Source organism: Gopherus evgoodei, chromosome 6 (genome assembly GCF_007399415.2).
Source record: "Gopherus evgoodei ecotype Sinaloan lineage chromosome 6, rGopEvg1_v1.p, whole genome shotgun sequence".
NCBI lineage: Eukaryota > Metazoa > Chordata > Testudines > Testudinidae > Gopherus > Gopherus evgoodei.
The window spans coordinates 34,916,829-34,928,947 of record NC_044327.1 but is presented as its reverse complement, the minus strand read 5'-3'; the positions used below and the strand labels follow the sequence as shown (position 1 = coordinate 34,928,947).

Here is a 12,119-nt window from a genome sequence, read left to right as displayed (position 1 = left end):
AAACTATTTAAGCAAACTTTTCTTTTATCTCAATATTGATTATGAAATTCTTACAGCCAATCACACCATAGATTATCTGAACCCCTCTCACTGATTTTTTTTTTGATGTCCCCAAAACATTTAGGAAAATGGTGGGAACTGTCCACAGAATCTGTGAAAGCATGTGATTAAATCAAGATTTCATTCGCAAAGTATTATATTACTAGTTATGTCTGTTAGATTGAGACAGTAACTGATGAATAACAAGGGCTAAATAATGATTGTTTAGTTATGGGTGCAGCAGGGGCTGGAAAGACATTCATTGACTTCAGGAGGAGTTGGATTGGGCCTTATCCAGCAAGAGGGCACAGACAGCTCCTTTCCTTTATCCTATAATGCTACAGCAAGCACTTCCTAGCATTGTCAATGGTATTGAACACCTAGAGATTGGATAAGGAACAAAGCTGTGGCAAAAACCAGGATGTCAGTGCTGGGTAAGAATCCAAGTTACATATCTTCTAAAATGTTTCTCTTAGGATGCATTGTCCTTGCACTTCCTACGCTCAGGCAGAATTCGTTGGAAGCAGAACCATGTCAGTGTGACTCTGGCTTTCAGAGCCTTAACTATGCCCTAAATCTAAGTCTTGTAAAACAGTCATATTCCTGTGTGATCAGTTTCTTAGACAATGAAAATAAATTTGGCTCCAGCACTTTAACTGAATTGATAGACATAAGCAACTGAGGTTGAATTGTTCCCTAATCTGCTGCCATCATGGCTGCAATATGTAGTGTATTGGTTCTAACAATAGTATAACTAGGCTAAAACCTTTGGTTATGTCCAGCCTTGCCTGGTCATGTAATGGGGTCAAAGTCCCATTTACACTACAGAGTGAAACCATTCTGTAAGCAAGTCAGGGAGCAACAGCATACTAATTGGGTCTCCTAGTAAAACTGTAATACCGTAGGAGGGCCCTAAAGGTGAGATTCCCCTCCCCACTCCCCCATGGAAGTCCGTGGCAAGGCCTATGCATCTTTCATATCTTAAGCCCTGTTTTGAAACCTCAAGTTGGACTTAAGTGATGCACAGACCTTGTGCTTGCCCTCTGCAGAGGAGTAGATTTCACCTGACAGCTATGCCCTCCAAAAATATACAGTAGCTACAGCCTTACTGTAGCGTAAACATCTGAAGTAAAGAAGGCAGCATATCATGTTCATAGGGGAAAAATCACTTTAATGATTTCAAATATTTGTCAAAGGTATTTGGCAAAATATGTTTTTGCAAAATCTATCTGGTTATACTAATACAAAATTGGCTGTAGACTGGATTCCCTCTGCAAGGAAAATTCCCATAGATTTCAATGGGCGTTTTCCTACCTAAGTAGGGAAATTTCAAGACCATGACAGCAAATGATTTGTAGATAAACTTCAAATGCAGAAGTGTATTGTTTGCAAAGACTGAAGCTTTACATCATACAGAATAACGTGCCAGTGCATCTGGAGAATTGAACAGAATAAGACAATTAATCTAAAATGTTTACACATATGGGAGTCTCAAACAAAAATAGAATGTACCAAGGTTAAAAGTAAAGGAGAATTAAAAAACTTATTTAGAATGAGTTTTGTAACATTTAGACTCCTTTGCAAAGATTTGTATTTTCTGGACTAGTTACCCTATAAATCGTTAACACATGAATCATGACATTATTCACAACACTATCAAGTATTGTAAATTCCCTTGGCTTGCTAACTAACTTCAGTGAATCTTCACAATCACTGACAATTAATGTCATGCTAATGGCATGAAGCTTTAAAAAAACTTGTTGATATAGGGTCATTTTGTACTACTTGTAAAAAAAAACCCGAGAACTAGGGTTTCATGCTGCTACATTCTATAAGGAAAAAAACCCCCTCACTTACCATAATTTAATTTTTTTAACACTCTGGACCAGGTGCCAATTCAATTGCAAACCTCATTGGATTTATTTTTATAAAATTGTTACACAGTGTATTTAAATGTGTGGACTGATACAAGATTTACCAGAAAGCCTTTGATAAATCAATTAGTGACAAACAGTTAAGAGAGAGAGAGAGAGTGTGTATATATATATATATATATATATATATATATATATATATATCTGGTAACTTGATCCCAAAATAAATGGTATTAAAGCAGCACGGAACATCATGCCACAGGATCTGAGCTGCAGTCATTACTCACATGCAGTCCATGAGTTTACTTATAAAATAGCTTCAGTATTGGGCCCATAATTAAGGGTCCTTTGACACTTATAAACCCATATTGTTAAATTTTTAACTCAGCTAGAAAAGTTCAACAAAGGCTAAAACCAGGCTACAAAATCCTAGCCTGAAAGCGATTTTTCATATTAGCTATAATTCAAAAAATATACAAATTGTTTTGTTCATTTTAAAATGTAAGCGTCAATTGACTAGTTCAGAACTCATAGGACTCTCAAATGACTGAAATCAAATGATCAGTTCATAATATGATCCAACTATTCTTGGAATTTTAAACAAAACAATGCAAATGGCTGAGATATTAAACAACAAATGCTGGTTCATGCATGAAAATTCATAAGGATTTTGCACTGGCAATCAAAACTCCTGGTACATATAAAACCACCTAAATAGTTTTTGCAATCTTTTGAAAAATCTTTCTTTAGCAATATTATATGACCTTCTCTACTCTCTGGAAAATAATACAAGTTATACAATCTACTATAAAAGATTTTTCATACGATTTTACAAGAAATTTTAAATTTAAAAAAAATCTATATTTAAAGACCCATCAGGGTTTTCAGAATTCACAAAAGCTGGAAAAATCAAAGCGACACTGCCATTCTGATTGTAATTTACATCATTTTAAAATGGCAAGTTATGATACAGCATCAGTTTCAAGTTTCATAGATTTTTGTCAATGTGTTGAAAAATTACGCCCTGATCCTGCAAAAACTTATGCACAGGGTTTACTTTATACATTGTCAGAGGTCCCATTAAATTAAGCACACACATGAGCTTTTGTAGAATCCGGACCATCGTACACTTTAAACACAACAAACTAAATTCTGCCCTATTTCCACTCATACAACCCCACTGAAAACGAATGGTGAATAGATTATATGAACAGAAGCTGGCCAATCATGATTATCATTTTTGGTGAAATACTCTGACAAAAAGATATAGTGACCTATTTCGACCACAGGGACCTGTGCATCTGCCCTTCTAAGGAGTTTAATGTTTCAAATCACATGACAATGTTTCAAGCACTACACCTGATGTCAAATTAAATAGAGGATTTTTTTAAAAACAGAACAAAACTGGTGTTCATTTTAGATTTTAATTTCTTGGTGTTCATTTTATAACATTTGTAGTAGCCCCTCTCCAGATTTAGTGTCTAATCCTTGAAATTGGAGGATGAGGACACTCCTTACCTATCAGGTTCAGAATTTTGCTCAATCAGGCCCAAAAATCTCTTTGGGGTCTGTCCCAGTAATACTTACATGCACATGTAACGTCTCATGTGACTAAAGGTAAGCACACCTGTACATTTTTGTGGGATTGACGTCCCTGTATCCTTATTTTAGAGGATTTGATCCTGCTACCTGATTCCCTCCTAACTTAAATGGGAATGAAAGGTGCTGAGCAACTAGCAGGATGCACTCAGGGCTGGATTTCTGGAGTATTTAGGCACCTAGTAGGATTTTTTAAAGCATCTAGGAGCCACTAGATGCTTATTGGCATCTTTGGGCACGTAAATACCTTTACAAATTGGGCCTTCAGTAAATTGTAGTTCTGCTCTGATTTGACGACAATGTAAAAATTCCTGATAAATTATTGTTAATGGGTCCTTAAAGTAGGCAGTGTAACAATCTGAACCTCATGTGAGTAGCCCAAAATAGCCTCCTTTCAAGGGAACTATTTTTATGAATAAGGATTACTCACATAGGGAAGTCTTGCAGAAACAAATCCTTAATTATGTTGCACATATACGAGACTAACATATATGTCTCAACCTGCCAAAGCCCAATTGTGGGACACCATGTAATTAGGTACAGAAGAAAAATAACAGTGTAGGAGCTTTAAATGATGTGGGATTGCTGCCTTTGACCTCAATAAATATTTGTTTTATAACCTGTTTCAGTGGCATAGCATTCCTGATGTAAATAATTTAGAGCAATAAAAGTATAAAAGTATAGGACAAGGGTCTAAAATGAGGCTTATCAAAGAGAACTTTGCACAATTGATACATTACTTCACTACTAAAGAGAGAGTGAGCTAAACCAACCCATAAAAAAAATACAAATGTATGCTATGGTTATGGTGCAAAATGCTGTAACAGAACTTTCCTAAGATGTTGTGTTTTGGGTTGTTTCTTCAGAATACCTGTAAAAAAAAGAAAACCAAACTCAAATGCATATGGTTATAGTTGCTAATGGAAAGAATCAGCTTACCAATGGGTTTCTGACACCCAGTTATGAATCTTCCATCATATATTGGTGACTCTACACCCATGGGTCTCTCTGTACCATCACATCACTCTTTGGGTCAAATGCAACAGGCATTCTACAGTACTGTGCCAGAACAATGGCTGCATCTGTAAAAGCAACACCAAATAAACTTTAATTTTGAAAATAAAACATAGAAGCAAATGAGGCATCATAGAAGTAACACATGGTCAGAACACACATGTATTTCTTGTTCCCAGGATAAAAGATGTTGCAACCATTTATTTTACCGCTTAGTTCATTTTTGGCAGTAAGATCCTTCCAATAGTTGAAGAAAAGTGGCTGAATTTCCTTGTAATGACAGCATAAATCTACAACAATGAAGCTGTGGTATGTGCAGTTGATGAATAGGGGCCCCCATGAGCTGTAGTGTGTGTATGGCTAGTACTATCTAGAGAGACAAGGAGGATGAGGTAGTATCTTTTATTGGACCAACCTCTGGTGCTGAGAGCAGAAGACTGAGCTCTGTTGTGCTCATAAGTTTCTCTCTCTTACCAACAGAAGTTGAGCCAATAAAAGATATTATCTCACCCACCTGGTCTCTCTCATATCCTGGGACGCACAGGGCTATGACAGCACTGCACACATGGTATCTACCTATGCAGTTCCTGCCACCCCGGCCCATTATCCTCTCTGCTGCAATGTTTTATGTGAAGCTAGTGCCTAGGTCAGTCTTCACCCTATGCGCTGAACTGTGTTAGGTTATTGGGCTGGACAGAGTAGCGGCAGAGATGTAACTAGAATCCAGATGTGAAGTACTGTAGAACTCTGTGTAGCCAGTGGGAGATGCTTCTTTTTGCACAGGGTGATAGTGGACTTGGAGGCCTCTGCAATTTTTCCACGGCATGAGTAATAACTGCGGGGTCAGTGTTCCTAATAGCTTCGTGGACTGTAGCAGCTAAAGCCAAACAAATCTGCTATCAACTCTCTCCTATTTCCGCTAGACAAAGAAACTTAAGAAAACCCGAACAGTTTTAAAATTGCTTCTCTCCAATGGCCGGGACAGGAAAGAGCCTCCCCTCCTCCCCGCAGTCTACTTGTCAGAGGCATCATTCCAAACCATGCAGGTTTTACATGCTGTCTTCACGGTAGCTGGGGCTGCCTCTTCGAATCATTTAGACGCGAATCATTCCGGGGAGGGAATCTTGTTCGATCCCTCGAAAGGGAGAAAACCCCTGGGACCCTGAAATTAGCAGATCTCCTCACTGTCCCCGCTCCTCGAGCGCTCGCGTCTCTCGCTCCAAACAGGGCAGCGAGTCAGTCCCGTTCACATGAAAATTACGCCAGCTCCAGTGGTGCGTAAAATTGATGTGAGCTGAAAGAAGTGGGATCAGCGCGATCCTCCCTCTCTTGTCTCACCAGGGGTCCCTGCACGTTACACAAGGCCGAGCTTGTCTCTTTAAGGAGACACTGGCCCCTAATTAGTCCGCATTCCTCCTGGTGCGGGTGATATAGCAGAAGTGAGAGGCACAAGGAGGGAGGGACAGAGGTTGAGCGCTTCCCTTTCCCCCTCCAAACCTCCTCTCCTGCCACCACCCAGCGCACAAGACACAGCAGCAGCTCCAGCCGCCCCACGTTACTTTGATTGACAGCTGAACAAATGTTTCCCCTGTTCGAACGCCGGCGCTAAGAAACGTCAGCGAACTCAAAGCTCCACCTCGGGCAGGGGGAAGAAGCGAGGAAATGGAGGTGTGGCCCATCGGATAAAGCAGCACGATTGGCTGTCACGCGGAGAGACGTCTCACACCCACGTGGGGAATCAGTCCTGAGCCCCACCCCCTTCTCAGACCCGCACGTCCATTTGTCAGCAGCGAAATGATGGGCATTAATACAGAACGGCGATTAATGTGTAGCCGCTGCTGATTGGTCGCCGACGACGCCCTTCATGGGCGGAGCAGGAGGAGGGGTAGCACCTGGGAGGGGGCGGGGAAGGAGGGCTCGCTTTGCCTGACGGTCGCTGCAGTCTTTTTGACTGCAATTTGCAAGGTAGGCGGTGGAAAGCCAGCCAGCTGAAACTACAGCTCCCAGGATGCATCGCGGCCTCCTTGTCTTCCGATTGCAGTGAATATGTATCAGAATGTTAATGATTTGCTGCTGCTAAATTTGGTCAAAGAAGTCACCTCGCCAGAGCTTGTTGTTAGAGCTGCTCGGAGCGGTGTTGGAGAGGCGGCTGCTCCTGCTGGCTTTGGTGATCCTGTTCTGGGGCTGCTACTTGCAAGAGTTTGCAAGGCGAGGAGGGAAACAGCAGAGACCAGCGAACAAGAGCGCGTTTCTTCCCCCCTGCCGTGCTGGAAAAAGGGGGAGGGCGGGCTGCGAGCTGGTGAATGGGAAAGAGCAGAAACATCACAACAAAAGGTTACTGCACTTGAACCTTTGAAAAGCAGCGACTCTGTGCAAGGCAGAGAAAAAGCCAGGAGCAAAACCAACCACAGCTTTTTCCAACCAGGAGTTTTCCTCTCCCGATAAAGGAAAGGAGAGTGTCTTTTTTCCCTCTTTTTTGGACGGGATAACAATTGAGACCCATAAAAGTTTGCAGCCGGGAGACGCTGCGAGAGGGGTGTTGTGGGGGGCGGGATTCGGAAGCTGGGGCGAGTGGAGTTTGTCTTCTTTCGTTCCTCCCCGTCTCGGCTCGGGGGGGAGGAGGAAACCCCCTTGGAACGGTGGGGCGCTAGGAGAGGGACCTGCCGAGCGCTGAGACACTGGAAGAGGGACCTGCCGGCCGCTGGGGTAGCGGGTGAGGAAGCTCCAGGACGCGGGGCTCTTCCGCTCGTCAGAACGCTGGGACAGGGACCGCCGGAGCTGCCGTTCCGCTCGCGAGTGACAGCCCCTGTGGAATGTGGCAGCGGTTCTCTTCGGCCGGGGACAGAGCCGCCGCCGCCGCCGCCGAGCGTCCTTCCTCTTGTGTGTTCGCGCGAGTCCCGCGGGCGGGGGAGTTCGGGGACAGCCGGAGACGCTCCTCAGAGCGCTAGCGCCGGGCAGCCCTTTCCTCCTCCTCTTCCTTTGCATTGTTGCGATTAAAACCAATGAACCAAGCTGCTCTGGCCAAAAGCACCAACTAAATCGGTTTGGATGATTCGCGATCTGAGCAAGATGTATCCTCAAACCAGACACCCGGTGAGTAGAGACGAGGCAGGGGGGGGACACTTGTATGTGGCTCTTGGTTTCTTCCCCCTCCCCTAAGCCTTGGTCGCCAAAGGGGAAAGGGAGGGCTGCAACTGGGAACAATCAGCCCAATACACCACACCAGCCTTTCTCCCGCTGTCCGCTTGCCTCCTGCTTGGAGAAAGCAAACGGAAAAAAAAAGGGGGTGGGGGGGAGAGAAACAATTGAGTTGTAGCCATTTTCTTATTGTTGTCTTTGGCTTTTCAGGCTCTCCAGGGTAACGATTTTGCTGCTTGTAGTTGCGATCACTCCAGCCCTTCAAAGAGTCAAAGGCAAACTAAAGAGAGAAAGAGGGAGCGAGGGTGCCAGCTCTTAATCTGATGCCTATTATCCCCAAAGTGATTTTCTTTGCCAGCAGCCCGCGGAGGGACCTGTGATTTCCTCCCTTCCTCTCCTCTGGCTCATCTCTCTTTCCCTCCGCCCTCCCTTCACATTCACCCCAGTTTAGCAGTAGGGTGACAGACCCCTCACCCGCTCCACGAGCCTGACAGTTTGATTACAGGGTTAGTGGTTGGGGATGGGGACAGATGATACAGACATGACTACAGACTCCTAATAGAGGGAGGCAAAGGTGCGGACAAGGCTGGAGCGGGCTTGTGTATGTGCGTAAAGGGTGAGGGACTCTCATATTTAAAAGAGGAAACACTGGTGTGTGCGCGTGTATGTAAAGGGGGTGAGTTTTAACAGCCTTTGTCCTTACTGCTGTGTGGCTAGTCCGACTCCCTTAAACCCACTGGGCTGGGCATGTGTGTGCGTCTCTGGGGCTGGCTGAGATGGGGCATAATTAAAACCTTGTATCGTGATCTTTATTTTTAGGCACCGCACCAACCTGCTCAACCCTTTAAATTCACAATTTCCGAATCCTGCGATCGGATTAAGGAGGAGTTTCAGTTTTTACAGGCTCAGTACCACAGGTAATGATGTTTACTTTCTCTGATCCTCGTGTTTGCTTAGCTCTTGTCACTTTTTTTTTTGTTTTGTTTGCAAAGGCGTGAACGTGTGTGGATTGCTTTTGGTGTCCTGTGGATTGGGGTTTTTGTTTTGTTGGTTTTTGTGCCTCCTCCCAAGTGGAAAGACCAGTTCCCAGCCCTGCTAGACCAGTGTCAGGAAGCCAACGTTTCTACCTCTCTAGTAGTACAGGGGCTGTCTGGAGCTGTGACCATTTGAATGAGGGAGATTTCAAAATATTGTGACTGAGACTTCAAATGTCTCGTTGAGTATGTTGTTAAAATACTTTTGTCAGAGACTCTTAAGAAGGGATGGAGAATTAATCTAAAATCTTGGAGTCTCCCTCCAAGTGAGTGAGACTTGTCAGGTTGGACACTCAGCCATACATAAAAGGTCTGCAGCTGGGAGGATGGAGCCACTAAGAAAACACTTTGATGCAGGAGGCAGGAAGAATCAAATGTCAAATATTGGAAATAGGTGGGGTTTTTTGGGGGGGGGGGCGGGAGGGTGGGTGGATCAAGCCAAGGGAAGTAAGTGATTTGGTTGCTTATGGCATTCTCTTCTCTTGACCCAGCTCCTTCATGCCTTCCCCTGAAATATTGAGTGCTGATAACCTGGAAGCATAGCTGGTGGGCTAGTCAAATAGCTTTTTAGGGTAGAAGAGCATTTTATTTTTCAAGTGAGGAACCGACTCATCACAAGATTATTTTTTGTGCACTTTTGAAAACAAAACAGCCAAAGATGGTTTTGATGTTTACTACAATGTCAATGGAACGATGTGCAACATTTTTTCCTGTTGATGAAACTGTAAAGAAAAACACTGCTTTTTCCTTGAAAAGACATCATTCCCTAACAAAAGATGATGAACTCAAAGAAACTAAATTATGTGTCTGTAGGTGATTTTTTTAACACTCTTAATATTATACAGACTGACCTTCATAAGAAGCATTTTCTATGAACCAGTCTACTTTTTTCAGCGTAAGATAGATTTTTGCTATATACCATATACATACATCTGGCTCATGAGAGGAAGATTTTTCACAATACTTGTTGAAAGGGGAAACTAACAAGACTCCACCCACAAACAATAGCTCAGACTTAAATTTTTATTTATATTTTGCAGAAGATGACTGGAAAGGGAACTAAATTGGTGTTCAAAAGGATGTAAAACTAGCATTATGTAGTACTCATGTAGTTGGTTTTATTTATTCAATAATTTTATTTTAATGTCTCGAACAGTTTAAAGCTAGAATGTGAGAAGCTGGCCAGTGAGAAGACAGAGATGCAGCGACATTACGTTATGGTAAGCAAGCTGCATAACAAATTCAAATGTGAAATATATTCATATAGATTAGGATAGTAGCGCTGCTATAGATAAGTTTACACCAGTGTTTCCATTATAAATCTTTACTTTCAGGGGATGTATAACCTGCTTTTAGAAATTTTGTTTCTCCTTCAAATTGCCTTTCAATGTTTAACATACTAACAGGAAGCCTGTTAGTATTCCCATACACTTAAAGACATACCCGAATTGATAGGCATACCTTTTGCTGCTTTTTTTTTTTTGGTTACTTCCCACTCCTATCATTTGTCCATAATGTGTTTGGGGTTTTTTGTTTGTTTGTTTGTTTTTTGGTTTTTGTTAAGGTCAATCCTTCTATTTATTTATTTTTTATTTTTCATGAAGGGACAGAATCAAGAATTTCAGAAGCTTTAGGTCTTTGAAAAAATATTGCTTGTGAGCTGTTTGTTCATACTGTCAGTAACCAGAGCTGTAAAAAACGGGTTTCTCCCATAGTTGTAGTCCGTATGGATAAATAACTCGCATATAAAGAAGACTCTAAATACATAATTGCATGATGTATCATGACTACAGCAAAAGAGTTGTTTCTGTCTGCTTTCTTGTACATCTGAGGGAATAGTTGTTTTCTGTGTGTACGTGGCCTATAACAAATATTTAAAACAGGGTGAATAACCTTAAAAACCTACATTTACCAAAAGCACAAGCATTTTGTTAAGTCTCGCATTTTGTCCTTCCCGTGCCTGGTGTGCCTACGTACAGGAGCACATATGTTACTGACATCACACGCTGAACTGAGCTCCCCCGTGATACTGAGACACAACAGGAGATATTAAAAATGAAATGTCGTCTTTAACTCTGAAATTCTTTGCTATTTTATTTTTTTGCAACCTTTTTATTACGTTTTAGCATTTTGTGTTTTTAATTTAAAATATTGAATAAATAGGCTGCACCATGTTGCTGATTTATGTGCCTGTCTGGTTTCTAGCACTTTGGGCATCTCTTTTGCATCTTTAATGTGTACTGGGGTACAAAATTTAGAGCATTTTCTATATATTTTCACCATTTCTCATCTTTTGACTCCGATTGTCAGGTGTTTTTAGTGTTGTAGGTTTCATTTGTGTCTGTTCCCTATAAATTTGACATGGAACAATGTGGAGCTAAAAGCAGAGGGGAAAAATAAGATGTTGGGGGAAATTCCCATTCTAATGTTGGGAGGTTGCAAATACTGGTGCGTGCGTGTGTGTGTGTTTGTTTTTGTGTTTTAGGTATATAATATGCTGTTATAGCTGCCATTCAAACTCAATATTGGAAGCACTTGTATGATTACAGGGTCTAACAGAATCAATCTTTCCTTTTTTCTTAGTATTACGAGATGTCCTATGGGTTGAATATAGAGATGCATAAACAGGTATGCAAACATTTCACTCTGTGTGAGAAAGTTACATATCAGTCTAATTTTTAAGTAGGAATCTATGTTCTGTGACTTTGTTCAATTGCACATTTTAGTGGCTGAATATTTTTTGTGCACTGTGGCACTCTGGTACCTCACTGATGGGTTCAGTATAAGAACTTAGAGAGGTTATTGTGTCTGTACCTAATCGTGCATTATTTCCACATGAATAAGAAGCCTGATTCTGTTACACTTACTCACATAGTCTCATTGTAGTAAATGGACTCCTTTTGTGAGCTCGGATTATGTGCATGAGTAAGGATCAGAGCTATCTAAATTCTGAGCCTTGAGTTTTAGACATATATATTTATACTTTTTGGAGCCAAACGTACATTCTGAACATTAGGTATCAAGGCAAAAAGCAGTATAGTCTGTGTGTGGAAAAGGGACCATTATCTTTAAACAGTGAAACTGGAATAGGAGGAAATTAAAATGGGTCGACACAAGAAATGGATGCAAAACCACATACTGGTCCCTTCAGACTACTTAATTGGACCTTTATACAGAAATTGTGTCCATTAGTTCCCAAAACTCTGCAGGGTAAATGAGCTTGCTGTGAGGATGTTGGTCAACTCTGTGCCTTGAAATCTAGCAACTAGGCCAAGATTAGCATCATGGTGTAAATCAGATTTAAAAAAAAAAAAATTCATTGAAGTTTGGGCTTCAACTCTGTATGAAAGAGAATGAAACAAACATCTGACTTTCATTTTCTAGAGTGAAAAGTGCTTACTTGGTGTTTACTCGGAAATAA

General features: G+C 41.7%; 1 protein-coding gene and 1 long non-coding RNA gene across 10 annotated transcripts in view; one reads left to right on the top strand and one right to left on the bottom strand.

Annotated features, from left to right (window-relative positions):
* Nucleotides 1-1,249: 1,249 nt before the first annotated feature.
* Nucleotides 1,250-6,172, bottom strand: LOC115653748. Of its 2 annotated transcripts, none has more exons than XR_004000997.1 (3): nucleotides 6,086-6,172; nucleotides 4,452-4,594; nucleotides 1,250-1,473 (listed from the first exon to the last, which is right to left on the bottom strand). It is a non-coding gene; the product is annotated as an uncharacterized LOC115653748 (long non-coding RNA). The 2 variants fall into 2 exon arrangements; XR_004000998.1 differs by lacking the exon at nucleotides 6,086-6,172 and adding an exon at nucleotides 6,024-6,067.
* Nucleotides 6,173-7,459: 1,287 nt separating this feature from the next.
* Nucleotides 7,460-12,119, top strand: part of TLE4 (TLE family member 4, transcriptional corepressor) — a 116,368-nt gene continuing 111,708 nt past the window's right edge. For all 8 annotated transcript variants that reach the window (XM_030566364.1, XM_030566363.1, XM_030566360.1 and 5 more), the window contains exons 1-4: nucleotides 7,460-7,619; nucleotides 8,484-8,581; nucleotides 9,855-9,918; nucleotides 11,282-11,326. In XM_030566364.1, coding sequence (XP_030422224.1) covers nucleotides 7,575-7,619; nucleotides 8,484-8,581; nucleotides 9,855-9,918; nucleotides 11,282-11,326 — 252 coding nt within the window. In that variant the 5' untranslated portion in view covers nucleotides 7,460-7,574. The remainder of the gene's footprint in view (nucleotides 7,620-8,483; nucleotides 8,582-9,854; nucleotides 9,919-11,281; nucleotides 11,327-12,119) is intronic.